Here is a 21,118-nt window from a genome sequence, read left to right on the forward strand (position 1 = left end):
TACTCTGATCACGCTTTATATAGTGTCTCAGTTTAATGCTCACATCACCTCCAGAGAGTCTTACACAATAAGACTAGGATTTCAACAGAAGTCTGCTGGTACAGCTGGAAAACTCAACAACCGTAAGCATTCTGAGTAGCCTTTCCTGGTTCCCCGTCCAAGGTTAAAACAGTTCCCGGGGCAGCCACCCCACCTCCTGAGAAGAGGGCACCGAGAGTGGGGCTGGCCTCACCACCCAGCCAGGCACGGTCCTGGGCCCCAGCTCCCTGCTGAGCCTGGGAGACCCAGCCTGCCTGCAGCTCCCCCTCCCCTGCAGCCACATCACCCTGGCTGGCCAGGCAGCCTCCTAACTCCTCCTCCCAAATCCAGGGGCCTCAAAGTAGCAGCCTTCCCAGGTGCCTTAATAATTTCATTTTTAGTTTTTGTTTGTTTGTCTGTTCTTTTGCCGCACTGTGTGGCATGTGAGATCTTAGTTCCCCGACCAGGGACTGAACCCGCACTCCCTGCATTATAAGCACGGAGTCTTAACCACTGGACCCCCAGGGAAGTTCCCTCACTTTTGGTTTTTGACGGCACACTGAGTGTGACAGGCACACCCTGTGTGCTCACCCCGGCACCACATTTACAGCCCAGGCCCTCGTCCACCCCTCTCGTCCTTTCTCAGAGAGAAAGCGCGGCTGCCTCCTCAATTACCGCTGTCACAAAGCAAATGCTCACTAAATGACTGGTGAATTGAAATGCTTTCCAAACACAGACTATAAGAGGGTTTCTTGGTGACAGCAGAGACATAGAGAAAAGCGACAGGGAGGTGAGCCTACTTCTGTTGGGAGAAAAAGGGAACTAATGACACCGATTTTGAAAAGAACCTGTGGTCTGGTTATAAACCTCTCTTAGTCCCCATCCTGCTCGACCACCCCACGTTTGGCCTTAGCTGATCCTGGAAACCTCCTCCTCTGAGTCCACGTTCCCCTGGAAGACTGCAGCCACTGCTGCCAGTACCCCTGCCAGCTCTTCTTCCTGGTCTCACAGCTGCAGCACCCACACAACCGGCTGCCTCGGTATAGCGACTGTGTCACGGCTGGAATCCCTACCCCGGGCTTCCTCTCTCCAGGCCACCATGGCAGTGAGGTTGCAATTCTCTCCCTAAATCAGAACTGTGTCCTCCAGCGTCACACTGTCCATGGCTGGGAGCACTGCGGCAGCCACGGCCACACACATACACACACACACACACACGACTGCTCATGCCTGGGTCAGCCTCCTCAGCAATCCTACTCTCCTCTCCACAGCTCTGCTCCAAGCATCACAGCCCTGACTGGTCCTTGGAAGCTGTCTGCTCAACAAGATGCAGACAGGCTTTAAATTACAAGATGCTTTACAAAGTGGAGGCACGAGGAGCTGGTATATCTGGGGGGCTGCTTGTCTTCCCCAGCTGTCACTCACTCTAAAGAAGACCCCCAAAACACATGAGATTTTGCCTGAGGTCAGTTTGCACAGCATGGAAAACTGATCTGCTCCTTCTCTGACTAGCAGCAACAAGGAAAGTAACCTCCAAATTGAGGAAAATAAAATGTAAACTGTGAATTTTAGCATTATGTTTTAGCATTTTCGTTTTACGCTGAATTTTCATAACCAGCTCTCTTCCACAATCCCACTCTTCCCTGAACAACAGTTCTCTGTCTTCTCGTTTCCAAACTGCACGTGGACACGTCCGCCACTTGTTCTACTAGACACACACAGAGCTGCGTTCTCTGGTATTTACTAGAGTTCCATGAACTCGGCTGGCGCTCAATAAATATTGAGTTCATCCTTTACTTGAATGTCAGAGGCATTAGCTGGTCATAATCTATTTGCACGAATAATAAAAAATGTCAAAGTGCACCATGAGATTTTGTGTATTACTAATCTAGTTTAAGGAAGATAAGAACATGATAAGTAAGTGGATGTTATGTTTTTCATTACCGTTGGTGACTGAGCGTGAACACTCAGCCTTGAGCACGCCCTTGCTACAATGAAAACTGCCAAGTCTAATTCTTCATCAGTAACTACTGAGGCGTCATCCTAAGAAGGGGCGAATCTGAAGTAGAAGCCGCAATGATTAACGGAGGCTGCTTCGTGAGGTGCAGTGATGCTGTCCCTAATGGCCAAACTCCTTCTTAAAGCTTCACACATTTTCATGTCACTCAAAGAACCTTTTTTATTTTCTACTCAAGAAACCATTTAGAGCTTTCTCCTTAATGTTACTTGGAATTCCTCTGTATTAAAACACACACTTGCTTTATGAAATGAAATAAACTCCCATGTGTGTCACTTTGTAAACTCAAGTCACAAATGTTCATCTGAAGCATGTTAAAACTTTCAAGCTTCAAATTGTTCTCAAAAGCTTGAAAAAAGATGGCTGAGAGTTCAGTGGAGCTATTTGTTTTTAATTTTTAGTTGATTCTTCTTACCACGAAGTAGGTGGCCCTTAGGCTAATCTGCTGAAATGCCCAAGGGCCTAACAGTCAGCGTGGACCTCCTGCTGTCTACCTCCCCTTCCCGAGCTCCTTCCGCCCAGATCCCTGCAGGCTGGGGGGCCCCGGGGCAGGAGGTGCCCTGTGGACCTAGAGCTGCCGTCTGAAACTGAGAAGCAGTTTAAGGAGTAAACATTACAATGTTTTTTTAAAATTATATAAATAGATAATTTTCATATGTATATAAAACATATATTTCCAATATTTCTGTACCACTTTAAAGCCTCAAGAGATAAGAACTCTGTAAGTATGAAACCAGACTGTGTAGGACTATCAGCTCTCTCTGCGGCCACCACGCTCCATGGCGTCTCCCACTCTCCCTGACGTCTCCCATGCGCTGCGGCCCATCTCCTGCCGGAGCCCCAGGTGCCCCCCAAGCACCAGCCCCCACGTCCCCACAGAGGCACGTGCTCCCTCCTCCATGCACGATACTGTGCTACGTTTCACACGCACACGATCTACTCATTTACGTTCTGGCTAACAACCACAGAGAGGTTCTCGTATTCACTTCCCGGGTGAAGATGCCAGAGCCCCGGCAAACTGCGGGTACCGCCTCTAACTCCAGGGCTCCCCTGTGACACGAGGCTGCCAGCAGTCCCCTGGACAAATGGGTCTAATGTCTGTCTTGTGTGACACAATGTCACCTGGCAGTCTCAGAATCTCATTTCCTATCAGAGCTCAACACAGTGTAGCAGTTAAGAACGCGGGTCTGGCTCTAATCTACTCACTGTGCAACTTTGGGCAACTTACTTAACTTTTCTGTGCCTCAGTGTCTTCCTTTGAAAATGAAAACAATGGCAGTTCACCAATCTCAGGGCTGCTGCAAAGATCCAATGAAGCAATATCTGTAAACAACTCAAAACAGTGCCTGGCACAGAGTAGGCACTCTCTCAGTGTTTCTTAGAGTAACAAGATGACAGTTTAATTACCACCTGAGTCAAACATCTTGCTTTGGTTCATCTAAGAGCTGAGACTGGACTCTGAAGTCGGGCAGACCTGGGTTTGAACCCAGTTCTGTCGTCCAGAAGCTGGGCCTTGGAAGCCAACTTTTATCAGCTTCAGTTTCCTTGTCTCCTTGTCTGTTTATTTTAATTTAAAAAAGGGGGGGGGGGATAAAATGGGGTGTGTGTGCGTGCACACGTGTGTGTGTGTGTAAAGTACTCTCCACCCTGAAGGGCCACCGCAGGCTGACACGCACGTGGCCCAGACATGGCACAGGTGCTCCCTGCTGACAGAGCCGCCTCCACTGCAGAGTCCCCGCCTGCGCGAGAGGGAGGCTACGGGACCCACTTCTGCCCGGGGCGCCTTGAGAACTCTGTGGGGGGACTTTCTGGGGAAAGTCTTCCCTCCTGAGAAACCATCGACTGGACACAGTCCTGAGGCCAAGGGGCTGTACCACTCAAGTGCTGAGCGCAAGGCACGGGCTAAGCTTAGAGCCAAGGCTTCCAGGGGACAGGACAGGGAGCAGGAAAGAGGAGCCGGGCTCCTGACCTCACTGCTCCCCGAGCCGCCTCACCCCAAACTGCTCACCCACTGCCATCATCAAATGCCCCCGTTTCAGCCACGATCAGGCGCTCAGTGACATGCAATCAGAAGGCACCTCGTCCACAGGCCGTGTTCACTCCTTCACCAGCTGAACATCACCTGCCCGCTGTCCTGTCGCCGGCACGGTCCCTGGAAGCCTGCGAAGCTGCCCTCTCGCTCGCAGCCCAGGTCTGGGAGGGTGTCAGGCGCCCCCTGCCCGCTTCCAGTCCCTGTTCTCCCGATGGCCCACCTGTCGCCCTCAGCTGCCTCACAGCTGGGACTCAGAGCCACATGCGGCAGCTGTCCACAGCTGGCTCTGTCCCAGCAATGCAGGCACCCACCTGCTTGCTCCTTCTCCACAGGTGTGATCACACAAAAATACAACCAGAAACTGGCACAACAGTATAAAGCAATTATACTCTAATAAAGACCTTAAAAAAAAAAAAAAGAAAAAGACAATCAATTCCTGAGACTCCGTTTTCACAAGGGTAAAAATAGCCTATAATCGTTCACTGAACATACGCTTCTGAGCAGAAACCATACAAGTTTTTATTGTTTTAAACTGTATCTGAAAAACATAACAGACTATAAAATTACTTTGGGCACCTGTGCTAGACAATACAGTCCTCTCCCCCCCCTCCCTGGAAAGCAGGGGTGTGCACACAACTACCCTGACCCCCGGACTGCCCAGTGCACAGCTCCTGGGCCGTGGACAGGGTCCAGGGCTGGGCCACAGCTGGCATTCTTTCAGTCCACGCAGTCACAAACTTGTTTTATCCTACAGCGTATGGCCTCTGAAAACCAGAAATTTCTCTGAAGGAATTTTCTGCTTTAAAGGTAACTACAGTGCTTTCTGTGGGTGTTTTATCCTTTACTTTGTTTCTGTCCAGAAAATCTTACAAAAACAAAAAAATTTAGAGGAAAAAAGGTAACGTATTCATCGCTCTCATTATATAACACTGGAATATACATTATTAGTTAATTAAGCAGGTTATATGCTAAAAACTACAATTAACTAGCATTGTCAACCCATTTGAACTTGGCTATTGTGAAAAGTTAACACTTTTATTTCCTGAAACACAGGCATGAAGACTTTAAAACTTGCCCAAAGCTGTATGTTCCTTCGAGCTTTTCAATTAAGGAAAAACTGAGGAAACATCTATCTAGATCTCTATATAGTTCAGTATTTAAAGTATTCTCAAGTTTATGAAATGCTCAGGCAGAAATTTCCCTAGATGAATGTGAGCAAGCAGAATAATAACCCTACGTAAGCAGAGAACATACCCTGAGCTAGATTTTCATCACCAAGCTCTTCCCAGGTCCCCCAGTCACACACATCCACTGTGTCCCACGGCCTGTGGTCAAAGCCTCCTGAGCAGGGAGCAGGCGGCTGAGCAGCACACGGGGACAGGGCCACGGACAGGCACCCCACGGGGGGCTCCCCACCTCCGGGCGAGATGGCGCTGGAGCCTGCAAGGCCACACTTACTCCCAGCAGTTGATGATTCCACTCATGCCTTACGCTCACCCCTGAAGATTCTATTCTCAGATGGGATCTTCTACAAAAAGGAAAATAAAAAACCGCCTGGGGGATTACCCTAACCAAGCGCTACGCAGTCTGTCAGTTTTTATCACATGAAAGCTAAGTCATAATCAACAAAGGACCGACACGAGCACACAGTGCAGGGGATGTGGTGAGCACCACTCCCACAGGCCCTGGAAGCTGGTTTCAAGTCTCTTCTTACACAGCAGGGGCACATTCTAGTCAAGTGGGTCTGTGTCTGGAGCTTCCAGGGCTTATTCAGCCTAGCCCTCAGTCAAGAGGGGCCCTAAGATCTTGGTTCTTTCCAAGACCAGAGAGCAGGTAATAACCAAGTATCTGACCCCACTTTTGAAATTAGACAGTAAAGCACCGAATAAACAGAATTTCTATAAGCTTCCAATGCAAATTAACACCTAAATATGAAGTTGCCCTTGCAGGTACGATCAGGAGCGCATCTTTCAAGTCCAGCAGAGCTCAGCCCTGCTCGCCACGGCTGTGTGCGCATCACAGGGAGAGCTCAGCAGCTGCCACAGACTGCAGGGCCTGCAAAGCCAAAAACATTCGGCCCTTTTCAGAAAAAATTCGCTAACCATTGCTAAACCATACACAGAGAGCACTTTATATTTGACCTTAGGATGGGGAGTAGATCAGGAAAGGTGAGCTGAAAGAAACAGGTTTATCTTGAGTGAAAAAAGACCTGCCAAAGGGTCATTTAGAAGGAAGGCTGAATTTCTAAACAGTGATCGGGACTATCAGCCTCTGATGAGATTACTGAACAGTGGTCGTGAACACACACAGTAAACAACCCTGGGATTCCTGGCCCTCCGTGGCTGTGCGACTGAACGAACCCTGCAGGGGTTTCTTTGCATTTTCTGCAAATGTTTTAGGTTAACGCTTGTTCTGGTCTCACTCACATGGGGATAGGCCATCTTTTCTGCACGACCGTAAATCAGACTGCAAGGCACCTGCTCCCTCCTCCCCACCGTGTCTCAATTTACAGGGGAAACCAGAGTGTGTGCTTACCTTCTGCTGCCCAAGGGAGACGCCAATAATCAATCCTGATTTAGGAGCACTGTTCATTCTGAGCTGAAAGGGACCTGTGACCCTCTCTCTCGCCTGCTAGACCTTCATGAACTCACCAAATATCACGCTTAATACAGTTTTTAAAAAGTCTGAAAATATCTTTTAAAAGAATTGATAACCAGCAGAAGTGAAGAGTTGTATGTGCTCTGGGTTAAGGCTCCTGGTTTCCTGCTGCTAAAACTCCATCAGCACAACCCTCGATCCCTCTTTCTGACCCCATCGCCCACTCAGCCACCTCTGGAACTCTTTCAGCGCATAATCTAGAATTGTCCATCACCAGCAAAACCCCTCTACATCCTTCACCTGTCCTTCAAACATTTCCATACTTTTTTGCCCTAAATGGACCTTGGTTCTCCCCTAAGGATGCAGTTTCCTGACACTCTCCCACTGTCTATAATGACAGTTGCCTTTCAGACTCACAGACCCGTGAGTGAGAGAACTAAATGTAACTGCTACCTGCCGTGGCTGATTATCACAGACACTGACACCAGAAGAGGGGTGCTGCTGTCCCCAAACCCTGAAACCCAGGGACCCTGGGACGTGGCAGTGGAAGACAGGGACACACTAACAGAAGCCTGACAAATGGAGACGTTATGTGACACGGAAGGTAGAAAACACAGCAAGTGGCATTCCAGCAGAGACGCCCCTGCTGACGCACAGTCCTGAGAGCAAGAGGAACAGGTGTTTGCTAAGGTCAGAGGTCGAGCTCCAGGAGTCATGATTACGTAGCATCACTGTGTCAACACCTGGGTACCTGAGGCCAGTCCTGCCACCTGTCTCCCAGATCCCATCACGCTCAGCTGCTGGAGACAGCACTAGAGCAACTTTGCTTTTCCTGAATGAGCAGACCTGCCTGTCCTACAGGTCAGTCCCCAAGGGAAACATCCTACAATTTCCACTGGTCAGCAAATCCTGTTGGCTCAGCTACTTCTTATAACTCCCAATGCTCCCCCCTCCCTCAAACGACTCTCCCCTCCCATCTGTATTACTGGTCTCCCAGCCTGCAGCTTAGCCCTGCTACACTCTATTCTTAACATAGTAGCTGTAAGAATCACTGAAAAACTCAAGTCAGATGATCTACTTCTTTGTGCGAATTCCTCCAATGCGTTTCCAGGATGCTCAGAGCAGAAGCCAAAGTCCCAGCACAGTGTGCCCCCTCCCCCCCAACCACCCACCCCAGCGCATCTGCGTGCTCATGGCAGGGTTGCCACAGGGCTGCTACACCTACCCTGATCTCACCGCACACAGCTGGGAGCCCTAACTTCCTCAGGTCTTCACCCCAATGGTATCTCAGGGAGCCCCCAATACCGCCCCTCCCCATTTAAAATTACAACCACTCGTTTTTGTTTTCTTTTTATAGCACTTACCAAACATGACCCATGATATATTTTACTTAACTATTTCTTCACTGTTTCCCCAGACAGAGGTCAGGTATTTTTCATCTGTTTTCTTTCACAGCTCTCTCCCTAGTGCCTACTACGATGGTGCCTGGACACATAGGCGACACTTCATGAAGAGGTGTGGGATCAGTGAGCAAGTCTGCAGGTAAGAGTCAGGCCTGGTCTGTATCTTACATTTCTAAGTTATGAACTGATAAACCAGGCACTCAGACTGGAAAGCAAATGCTGGGTAAAGCCAAAGATGCATACAGTCTCAGTAGGATTTCTCTTACTTTGATAAGAAGTCTTTTTTTCTTTTCTCTCATTTATAGCAAAGGAAATAAAATACAGAAATTATGTTAACTAGTATTCAACAAAACTGTATTTAGAGCCCCTGGACTGAGCCCTGTTTTCAAAATTATAGTTATTTTTTATATTCCTAATATACCACTTACTTTCAGCACCACAGATGATTTTTATCTATAGGGAGTATATCTGCATGATATACCTGTTTCCTAAGAAAGACTAAAACATTCAATTGTAATTCTTAAAACAGAAAACAATTTAGTCTATAAGAACAAAGATCAGTTTTTAGAAAAGTAGGGTATGAAGTTCGACTCTACCCTTCAACTATCTTTCACTGTTTTCCTTTCATTGTTAATCTCTCTAAACTAAAAAAAAATTCTAAATTGCTGCTGAAGGCTCAGATATTACTAAAAATAACCATTTATCAAGCTATTATAGGAGGGAAGAGGAGAAGAATGTAAAAAGAGCTGACCACATTTGTAGATAAGGACTGTACAAGCACTGCTTGAACAGAAGCCTATTTGCTCACCAGGCAGACAACATCTGTCTGTCAGCCAACAAGAATAAACAAGATATTAAAATAAGCACTTCTTATATTGTTATCAGACACACAAAATGAATCCAGCCACTAGATCTAGGTAGGAAGCATGTTGCTTCAGCTAACCAAAATTAAAGTTTCCTTTAAAACAGCAATTTTAAAATAAAGCTCCACCAGAATTATTTTGCTAAGGACCCCCCACATCTCCCCCTCTCCCACTCCAAACAAAACTAAATAAAGAGAAGGGGGTGGGGAGAAAAAAAACAATCTATTCTTTATTTCAAATGTGGATATGTCACAGTCCACCAAGCCTTTGAAGCCTCTGATATCCCCTCTTTCCCCAAGGAACTCCTTACCCGCATGTCCATGAAGGCACTGCTGACAGACACCGGTTCCTGTATCAAAGAGTTCCCTTTTTGTGGGAACTCAGCAAACTAATTATACCATTTTCAAATTCAGTTACCAGGTATCTTTTCACACACTGACGATAAAGCCATTCTATTCACTTCAAGTAAAGGTTTCAATCGTTTTGTAACTCTAATGGTAACTTGTATTTTTTATTACTTACCGAGTCCTAACAGATCAACAGTGGGCTCTGCAGCTTTTTTAGGGCTGGTACTTTTTTTAGGCTCCAATTGCTGATCCTCTTTCTTCTGCAGCTTTAAAGTAAATAATCAGATTTATTATTTTTTTCTCAAGTAAACTGAACAAGACTTTTATGCCTCAATTAGGCATATTTTTGATAAAATTAGTGTAACATAGCACATGAAGCATAGTGTGATAAAGCCTACAGCATTTGTTATCATAAACTAGTAAACACAATCACTGAACTTGAAATGATAAACCGGACATACTAGGACCCCAAAATGGTGCATAAAGAAATTGAATCTTAATGTAATTGTTCTTCAGCATGTAAGTCCTTTACGTGAACATTCCAAACGTCATAGCACTTGCTTATTCCTGCTGCCAGGCAGGCCCCAGGGTCCTCAAGAGCAGAGCAGCCCTCTTCCCCCTCCCCAGCCCTGCTGGCCCAGGGGCAACCCCGGCACTAATGGAAGCTGCTCTGCTGTGCAGGCAGACCTCGTTTTACTGCTCTTCCCTTTACTGTGCTTCACAGATATCCCGCTGCTTACAAATCGAAAGTCTGTGGCAATAGGCCTGCAGCATTTTTCCAACAGCATTTGCTCACTTTGTATCTCTGTGTCACATTTTGGCAATCTCAAAATATTTCAAACTTTTCATTATTATATTTGTTATGGTGATCTGTGATCAGTGGTCTTTGATGTTACTCTGTAATTATTTGGGGAGCGCCATGAAACACACCCATATAAGACAGCAAACAATCAATAAATGCTGTGTGTGTTCTGACTGCTCTACCCATCAGCAGTTCCCCATCTCCCTCCCTCTTCTTGGGCCTCCCTAATCCCTGAGACACAACAACACTGAAATTAGGCCAATTAATAACCCTACAATGACTTGTAAGTGAGTGTTCAAGTGAAAGGAAGAGTCACACATCTCTCACTTTAAATCAAAAGCTAGAAATGATCAAGCTTACTGTGGAAGGCATGCTGAAAGCCAAGACTGGCCAAAAGTAGGCCTTTTGCACCAAACAGCCACGTTGTGAATGCAAAACAAAAGTTCTTGAATGAAGTTAAAAGTGCTGCTCCAGTGAACACATAAATGATAAGAAAGAGAACAGTCTTAGTGCTGATATGGGGGAAGTTTTAGTGGCCTGGATAAAAGATCAAACCAGCCACAGCATTCCCCTAAACCAAAATCTAATCCAGAGCAAGGCCCTAACCTCCCTTCAATTCTCTGAAGGCTGAGAGAGGTGAGGACGCTGCAGAAGAGAAGTCTGAAGCTAGCAGAGGGTGGTTGGTTTAAGGAAAGAAGTCATCTCCATAACATCAAAGTGCAAGGTGAAGCAGCAAGTGCTGCTGTAGAAGCCACAGGAAGTTTTCCAGAAAACCTAGCTAAGAGAATTCATGAGGGTGGCTGCACTAAACAACAGATTTTCATGCAGAGGAAACAGTCTTCTATCAGAAGAAGATGCCACCTACGACGTTCATAGCTAGAGAGGAGAAGTCGATGTCCAGCTGTAAAGCTTCAACGGACAGGCTGACTCTCCTGTTAGGGGCTAATGCAGATGGTGACTTTAAGTAAAAAGCCAAATGCTCATTTACCACTCCAAAAATCCTAGGGCCCTTAAGAATTATGCTCAATATACACTGCCTATGCTCTATTAATGGAACAAAAAAGCCTGCATGACAGCCCATCTGTTTACAACATGATTTATTGAATATTTTAAACCAGGTACTGCTCAGAAAAGAAGGTTGCTTTCAAAATGTGACCGCTCATTGACAATGCACCTGGTCACTCAAGAGCTCTGATGGAGATGGACAATGAGATTCATGCTGTTTTCATGCCTGGTAATATAACATCCATTCTGCAGCCCATGGATCAAGGAGTCACTTTGACTTTCAACTTCTATTTCTTAAGAAATACATTTTGTAAGGCTATAGCTGCCACAGGTAGTGATCATCTGATGAATCTGAGGAAAATCATTTGAAAACCTGGAAAGGACTCAGCATTCTAGATGCCAATTAGAACATTCATGATTCATGGGAAGAAGCCCAAGTATCAACATTAACAGGAGTTTGGAAGAAGCTGATTCCAACCCTCATGGATGTCTTGGAGGGGTTCAAGACTTAATGGAGGAAGGAACAGCACGAGAACTAAAATTAGAAGTGGAATCTGAAGCTGTAACTGAACTGCTGCCATCTCAGCATACGACTCTCACAGATGAGGAGCTGCTTCTTGTGGACGAGCAAATAAAACTGTCTCGGGACGGACTCTGCTCCTCGTGAAAATGCTGTGATAAGTGTTGGATGACAGCAAAGGATTTAGAATATGACATAAACAGTTAATAAAGCAAGTGCAAGCGTTTGAGAGGAACGACTTACTCCAATTTTGAAAAAATTCTACTGTGGGTAAAATGCTACTGAACAGCATCATACGCAACAGAGAAATTGTTCATGTAAGGAAGAGTCAAGTGATGTGGCAAACTTCATCACTGTCTTATTTTAAGACATTGCCGCAGTCACCCCAGCCTTCAGCAACCACCACCCTGATCAGTCAGCCGCCAACGGCATGCAGCCAAGACCCTCCACCAGCAAAAAGATCACAATGTGCTGAAGGCTCAGGTGATGGTTAGCATTTTTTAAGCAATAAAGTATTTTTAAATTAAGGTATGTACAATGCTTTTCTAGACAGAATGCTATTGCACACTTAACAGACTACAGTATAGTGTAAACTTAACCTTTATATGCCCTGGGAAACCAAAAAATTCTCCACTCGAGGTACTGCAATAGCCGCTTTATTGTGGAGGTCTGGAACCAAACTTGCACTATCTCCAAGGTGTGCCTGCGTGTTTCCCTTGTGAGTCCACACTATCAAATACATTTTAAATAGAATATTCTTCTCGTTCTCAGAAGTCTGTCATAGTTACACATTGCAAACTATCTTTCTTTCTCTCACTTATACCAAAAAAAAAAAAAAAAAAAGTGGTGTATGTAGGACAGGATACAAAGATCTGCATCTACCGGATTCTCAACCTGAAAGCCTAGCTCTCCCTCCCCCTCTCTCTCCGTTTTGTTTTTTGCTTTTTTTTTTTTTTTTTTTTTTTACTATTTCGATTAACTGATGTAAAACATTATATTATTTCAGGTGTATAACATAATGCTCGATATTCCTATATTTTAGGAAGTGATCACCACAGTAGGTCTAGCTAACATCCATCACCATATACTGCTACACAAATTTTTTTTCTGGTGATGAAAACTTTTAAGGTCTACTCTTAGAAACTTTCAAATATACAATATAGTATTATTAACTATAGTCACCATGTTGTACATTACAGCCCCATGACTTATTTATTTTATAACTGCAAGTTTATACTTTGTAACCCCCTTAGCCCATCTCACCCACCTCCCACCCCCATCCTTGCCTCTGGCAACCTCCAACCTGTCCACTGTGTCCATGAGCTTGGTTTTTTGTTTGTTTAGATTCCACATACAAGTGAGATCATAGATATTTGTCTTTCTTTTCTAAGAACATATATCTCCCCCTACTTGTTTTTGGTCACTACTGTCTCCGTCAGAATCATTTTTTAACTAATTAGCCTACCATGATAAATAACAATTCTTTAATAACCTTCTTAAATACATAATTATCAGCCTGCAACTGTATATACTTCTGAGAAGTTTAACATAATTCATTTTGCATTCTCTTTTTCAACCTCCAGCAGAGGTAAGAATTACCTTATTATTTATTATTAGCAAAATAATTTCAAAGAAAGCACAGTTTGTAGAAACAAAGTAAGCAATTCTTTTCAACTGAATATTTAAACTGCTAGACCCTCCTGCCTTCCTTTTAAAAAAAACCAAAAAACTGGACAACCTATGTTACTGTAAACACATCTTCAAGAGAACTAGGGGGTTAAATGGCCACAAGCACACAAACTTCAAACTCTCCCAGGGCAGGTCTTCCCTGGTCACACCTCTGCCTGTAACACTCTGTATCTACAAGTTACATATGTTTAGTTGGCACTGAAAAATCTAATCTCTGATTTAACTTAAAATCAGAAAGCCATAAAGTTGAAAACAAATTTAGATAATCTGGACAAACTCATTAATTCCACTTATTAACTGAGGTCAGATTACCATATACCAAGTAGGGACAGGGTAATTAAATTTATTTTCTGTCCCTCAATTTAGAATGATTTCTTTGGTATAATATTTTACTGAGTCTTATTCCATGGAAAGAAGCACAGAACAAACCTGTGAGGGATTCCTTCCTATTCGCTTTCTACAGTCTAAGAATCCAGAACCTCTTGAGGCTAAAATGATTTCTTTTTAAAAATTCAGATTCTGGTTATGAGTTATTTTCCCACTCAGAGAACTACCTTTGAAAATACTACTGAGTATGACCTTACACCCCAATGTTTGGGAAGGGGAGAGAAAGCCAAAACAAATGACACAGAGATCCTCTTGTAAGCCCGACGACATCCACCCTCAGCACTGATGCAAACAATCTGGTCAGTATCTTTCCTTCCAGATGTCATATGTCTAAGCATCCCAAGAGTTTCTCTTCTTCCTTGGATTTCAACTGCAGCATAGTTTAAATAGGTGTATATCAACAATTTCCACAGGAAACTGTATGTCAGGGAACATGTGTGTACGTGTGCAGGGTGAAGAGAAATGTGGAGATGAGAATAAGGAAACATCCAACACAGAGTTCATCAAACCGCAGACACGGCCCACTGCTGAGTTCTTGAAGCCCCTTTTACGTATATAACAACTAGATTTTTTTGTGTGTGTGTGGCATAAAAAATGAAATAGAACATGAAACAGAGCACCATGCACAAAGTAAAGGTAAGCACTCGTGAGCTGTTCTGCACACTTGTGCACACATGTGAGTGCATGAAGGCTGGACCACAATGTAAAACAGATTTCTTACCAGAGTCCTGGGCTGAGAAACACTGTGCTAAAGACAGTCTGCTCCTTTGCTCCTACAATGGGTCAGCTGACATGAGTGAGGGAAGTCTATGCCCTAGACTTTACCAGCCACTCCAAGTAGAGCTGCTCTACCTGGATTTCATCATTCAGACATGAGTGACCCCTACAGCTGGCATCTCCTAGGCTGTCCCACAAATCGAAATGGCAAAATAGTTGATCACTTTAGAAACTGTTTTGTATCCCTTCAATCTCAAATCTTGCTGCATCGTGAACATGCTGCTGTGTGGAGGTCATTTTAGAGATCGTTCTCCTGTAACTTCACAGCAATCCAAGTACTGCCTCATACGCATTAGTGAGAACTACAGAGACTGAATTCGGATGATACTCTTCTTTGCCCATAAATGTAACCAAAAGAAAGTAACCTCATTGTTTTTATTTTAAAACATATTAAAAAATTCAAGGACAGTTACCACAGCACCAAACTACAGAGGTAAGACATCTTCCTGAAATTCTAATCAGAACAACACTTAACCCATCTTTTAAATATCCATAAAATGATTTTAATTTTCTATTCAATTTCTTTGAGTGACTTTCCAATAACTGAAATGTAACTCTCAGTCATATTTATAATTATTTTCATAGAGCTTTGTGTAAAATAACAGGAATAAAGCAATTATTTTCCTAGCCTTAGGTAAGTAATAATATCTAAAAAATATAGACCTAGGAAATTCAAAAAATCTTTGTTTATATATTACCATTATAAAAGTTCAAAAAAACTCTAAAATAATCCTCTAGATCTGCCTGTGATAGTCTAGGGGATATGGGGATATATGTATAAATACAGCTGATTCACTTTGGTGTACCTCAAAAATTGGCACAACAGTGTAAAGCAATTATATTCCAATAAAGAGCTTAAAAAAAAAAAAAGCCTGGAGTTATTAAGAAAAGAGAAGCACCCTGAGTTCATCCTGAAAACCCTGTCTAATGGCCACTCTGAAGTCTACTTGGTTCCTAGAGCTAAACATAGTTGTCACTCCTTATCTTTATTTACATAAGAATATACATATATATGTGTGTGTGTGTATATATATATGTGTGTATATATATATATGTGTGTATATATATATATATAACCAGGTTAATGTCAGAGAACTACAAGTAGATTCTCACAATGTATTCCAGTTAAACACGATGCTTAATAAACAAACAGGTGTGTAACAGGTTATGCCCTCCTGAGCAAGCTCTTCCGACATGAACATACCTGATTTCTACCAGACTTGCCTGTAACACAAACAGTCCTATTTAGCACATATTTTCAGAATATAAAGATAGTAAACCTCAAACAAAAATATTAATACACAAACTATTAATTTGACCTTTTGTTCTATAGTGTACCAATTCTGTTGTACCTTGCAAAGAATAACAAGATAAAAATGAGATATTTGAAATATAGCTATCACATAAAGCCAAATTGTAGAAGACTTAAGAATGAAAATGCCATTGTCTTGTTAGACTTTGGAGCAGGCATAGAACACGGTGTGAGAACAGTAAGTCAAGACCCTGACAAGCACAGTTTCCCTCATGTAACTGTCACCTTTTTGATATTCCACACTCAGCTTAGATACATCAAGCAGTATATATAGAATCATTCCACTTCAAATTCTCCTGGTACTGAAAACACTGCATACGGAATTTGCCTTTTAATAAATGAAGAATGCAGTCAGCCGTCACTGGATAAAATGAGGCAATCTATAATTTATTAAGCAAATTTTCCTAACAAGCAAGAACACAAATAATTTTATAAGATGTAATTTCCTTAGATTCATATTGAACAAATATCTCAAATTATTAAAACCAAATGTATTAGCAGAAACTTCACTAGCCAATCTTTTTGTAACTCATAAAACTACACCACAGAATGTAACTGAATCAAAAACCACCGGTTTCCAACTCCTGCATTTACCACCACCTCCTACTCCTTTAACCAATAGAAATAACAGCTGAGCCTCTAGAATGTGATTCACTATTCTTTAGTTGAACAATTAACGTATATAATAGCGTTAATAATGTAAGAATAGGGAAGCTATACAACTTTCTAAGGTCTAAACTTAATTATTAGAATTTTTCTTTAAAAACTAGGACTACATCTCACATTATGCTTTAACTAGTTTGTCTATAATCAGTTTCCTTTAACATTCATAGATTCATACAACTAGATGAGACAAAACATATTATTTAACTCTCTCATTTTAAAGTTAAGGATATTAACAGTGGTAGAAAGGCAGTGATATTTACTTTGAGGTCTGCAGGGAAGACAGGAAGGAGTCTAACAGGTAGGAGCTGCTTAAAGGCACCCTGGGAAGAAAACTGAGTGTGGGAAAGACGGCAGACCCACCTGCCTAACCTGGGGGTCTAGTGTCAGGAAGGAATAAAAGGTAAAGCTGAAAAAGTAAGCTGGGCCACACTGCACAAGGACCCAAACAGCCCACTAGAGCTAGGAATGAGGTGAATTTTCAAGGCGGGTCACAAAAACAAAGCTACTCCTTACAGGACAGTGCACTGTGCACAGGAACAGTCCTGAGAAAGAAGGTGACCACTGTCACTGCGGGGCGGGGTGTGTGGCCCCAACACGAGCAGAGCAACATGGGGCAAGATGAACATGAACCTGCCGCCCCATCACAGCCTGAAATCTGAAACATTCTCTAACATGCTACTCAACACACAGTTCCCAGACACTACCTCACCTGGGTGCCTTCTGAAATCCTAATGGTGGGATTTAACCTTTACGAAAATTTTTAGTAAAAATGTATGAGTGATGAGTTACTCAAAGGTGTCAGGTTGTACATCACCATATATTCTACTCTAAAGTAGAAACAGAATTCAGACTGTGTCATCCATATTGTTCACATGTTAAAGCCATTCGATGGCATAATATCAATGATTAATGCAAATCTGTCTTACATTTCTACTATATAGTTTTTAATTCCTTTATTGTAGATTTAGAAAGGTTTTGGGAAAGAGCTGAGCTAAATAAAGGTGTTCAAGTTGCTATCTTTTTTTTTTTTATTTTTTGGCCACACCACACAGCGTGCAGGATCTTAGTTTCCCAACCAGGGATCAAACCCGCGACCTCCGCAGTGGAAGCACGGAGTCTTAACCACTGCACTGCCAGGGAGGTCCCACATTCCTACTATATTTTGATAGTTATAATCACCATATATTTGTATGTGTGTGCTTTCACAACCAAATTATGTACAACTTGAGAATTAATCTTGCACATAACTCTTGTTTATTCCCCAAATCTTATTGTTTTACTTACTTAGAATCTTGTTAAAATTTCCCTTTTTCCTCTTTACCATTCTTTATAAAAGGGGTCCCCAACCCCCGGGCCGCAGACCAGGACCGGCCCATGGCCTGTTAGGAACAGGGCCGCACAGCAGGAGGTGAGTGGCAGGCAAGAGAGCAAAGCTTCCTCTGCTGCTCCCCGACGCTCTCCATCGCTCGCTCCCATCACCACCTGAACCATCTCCCCTGCCCCACCAACTGTGGAAAAACTGTCTTCCACGTAACCAGTCCCGGTGTCAAAAAGGTTGGGGATGGCGGCAGTTTATAATGTACATACAGATCTTTTTCACATTAGACCTGCCGTTACATAGGGTACTCTGTTTTTGAATTTAATATTCTTTCTTAAGTTGTGTTTTTAGAGTTCAATTTAAAACTGTAATCTACACTTGATTTCCTCAGCCACAGGGACATTTTTTAGTAAATGGCTCTCATGGCCTAGGGACACTACAACCCCAAACAGTACTTCCCTGGGCTGGAGAAGCAGCAAAGATTTATTTAAACCTCAGAACAGGAAGGAGCCTTAGATGACATTTACTCAACTTATTACATGACACATGCAATCCCACGGGGACATCTCACTCACAAGGCCACTCTCAGAAAGAAAATTCCCTGGTATTATGGAACCACTGGACATGACGACATAGCATATTCTACATTCAGACAACCTAAATATTAGCAAGCTTCCTCCTCAGGCAGCCTAAAGCATCTACCTGCTGATCCCTAGTCTCCAGGACGCTGCCACGCAGCAGAGAAATGAGGAGTGAACAGATGGGGCACTGACTCCAGCAGCCACGGCAGACCACGTATTCACACCCAGCCCTCCCCCACCTAAAAGTCCCTGACGTTTTCTTTTGAGCCATTATATTCAGGGCAGTTGAGGTTCCAGTGCATTTATTTCAGAATCTTACCATTTTTCAATTTGTTGGTATTTTGTATTTAAGATTTTCTGAGGAATTAAATTCTACTGTGCAATTGCTTAACTAACCTTTATTGCCTGGTCATTTGAAAATGTGAACAGTATGACAACGGTACACTCAGCTAATAAAAACGCTGAAGAGAATAAAGCCCAGGACTGAGCCCTGCAGAATGCAGCAAACTCCCTCAACACTGACTTGACTCCTATTCCCTGGACTTCTCTGGGCACAGCCGTCCACCCGGCACTCAGTCCACCCACAGCCTGCTCATCTGGCCCAGCTGCCTACATGTGGACCACAGGAGATCTGAGAATCTCAACCACGAAGCTTAGCCTGACAGGAACTGTTCTCAGGGAACCCATGCAGACAACTAGTAAATGTTGTTAGCACTTTGAAAAAAGGACTAAGACGTTAAAAAAAAAATCCCATTTACATTCTGCATAGAATTCAAGCCAAGCTCAATGATACAAGCATTCATAACTCACTTACATTTTCCTTCTGAAGATCTGGACGTTGGCCTCTCTCTAAACCTCTGGGTCCTGTCTTAGGTCTTGGTTTGGACAGCTTCTCAAAGGATGGCCTACATGCTTTACACATCAGGCCTGCAAACTTTCTCACTACTTAGCACAAGCATCGAGTGCCTACATGGGTAAGTTCCCTTAAAATAATACTGTGCAGAATCTTTGTGAGGATTAAAATAACATACAGAGTCCTTTTCACAGAGGCTGCTTCCAAACTGGTAGCTGGTGGTGGCTGTGGGGGTACCTTTTATAAACATGCGCCAGAATCGTAAGCACTAGGGACACAAAGATGAGTAAGACGTGGTGCCTAAGCTTAAAAAGCGTATATTCTCGTCAAGTAAACTGACACAAACGTGACTCCAATTCAGTGTGGACCAGCACAATGACAGCGTAAGAGCTCAGAGGAGCGCCAGGCCGAGGCCCAGCAGGTGTCTGAATGATGTCCTATGAGAGGGAGGCCAGTCTGCTCGGGACAACCCCACTCAATGCTTGTGATTTGAACTTCAGATTTCACTCTTAAAAGGACCCAGTTTGGAATACCCATCCCAATTTCTTATCCTTGTCTACACAACAGTCTGGAGGTTTTCAGAGAAGGAAAAAGGTAATTTTTTATAATTCACCACTTACTTATTAGCAAAAATATGAAAGAAAAAAAATTAAAAAAGGCACAGCTAAAAGGGGGCCGCCCCCTCACCCATCACACACGCGCATTCCTGGGACCCTGCGCAAAACCCTACAGTCAGCTGGCTTCTGGGTGGGGCTTTCCCTGACTGTGACCTACCGAATGCCAGCCCTCAATACCAGAGTGTGGAAAGAAAGAGAGAAAGGGAGGGAGGGAAAGAAAAACATCAGCCAAACACCTGTATTTTAAACCCAGTCTGGACTTCCCAGCTGTGCAGGAACCTTCAACAGGTCACTTGATGTCTCTGAGTCGGGTTGCTTTACGGGTGTAACCTGCACAGCCCCCAGAGCCCACAGGAGGTTTAACACTCCGGTATCACATATGGGACTTCTTCCTTTTATCTCTGAACTTGGTTTTGTAAACACAACGGGAGAAGGGAACGTGAGCTGACTCGGTTAGCTCCTCGCCACGGACTTTGTCCGGGGCCCACGATGCTCTGTGAGCACAGACCCCCATGCGGGACAACAGCACGAGGCACACAGGGAGGTGGCACCGACACCCTAAGGGGCTGCGCTTTCTCTTCCCAACGCATAAGACAGCAACAAGGGTGTGATTCTAAGACACAGGGAAGACCCAGGACTCCTTCCTCGCCTCTTCCGCAGCCGACCACTTACAGTGAAGATGACGACAGAGAAGGAAAGAGAAAGAACCACCTGAGGCTCCTTCTCCTCTCAGTCTCCCTCACTCATCAGTTAACCAACGTGCTGACAGAATATGCGCATATTGAGAAGTGAAGCGAAAACAGTGCAGTTGCTTCCGTGCACTGTTCCTGACAGGCTGGGGCCCAGGACCCTTTGCTGCAGTGCCTGCACCTGGACACGTCTCTGCCAGCAACAGATACAAAGAAACGATAAGGAACTGAAAGCAACTGCACACATGCCCCGTTAGGGCAAAGTGGTGAACAAAAAGGCCACAAACCAACCACCATTTCTGGGGAGCCAGGAGCAAAAGCAGGGGCGTGAGCCAGGGCACCTGTTCCCTGGTTCTGCTCCCTGGAGTCCCAATAAAGCCTTGCTTGCATCTCTCATCTGGCTTCTTATCAATTTCTTTTGATTCAAGAACTCAAGGACCCACAATCCCTGGCTTAGGGAGCCAGTGCCCACTGTTCCTACTACTGTGGTAAGAGCAAAATACATGTGCACGTACTCCCTAAGAAATACAAGTTGTATAATTTAGATGATTCCACATATATGTGCTCTTGTGTTTGCAGTTAAGGCTTTCACTGTACAATATAAAGATGAATGATAAAATTCAT

The 21,118-nt window shown here is 43.9% G+C and overlaps 1 protein-coding gene across 6 annotated transcripts in view; it reads right to left on the reverse strand.

The window, feature by feature from the left end:
* Positions 1–21,118, reverse strand: part of SMAP1 (small ArfGAP 1) — a 164,883-nt gene that overhangs the window by 14,201 nt on the left and 129,564 nt on the right. For all 6 annotated transcript variants that reach the window (XM_057738323.1, XM_057738320.1, XM_057738325.1 and 3 more), the window contains one exon: positions 9,454–9,544. In XM_057738323.1, the coding sequence (XP_057594306.1) occupies positions 9,454–9,544 (91 nt within the window). The remainder of the gene's footprint in view (positions 1–9,453; positions 9,545–21,118) is intronic.

Source organism: Hippopotamus amphibius, chromosome 6, assembly GCF_030028045.1.
Source record: "Hippopotamus amphibius kiboko isolate mHipAmp2 chromosome 6, mHipAmp2.hap2, whole genome shotgun sequence".
NCBI classification, from domain to species: Eukaryota; Metazoa; Chordata; class Mammalia; order Artiodactyla; family Hippopotamidae; genus Hippopotamus; species Hippopotamus amphibius.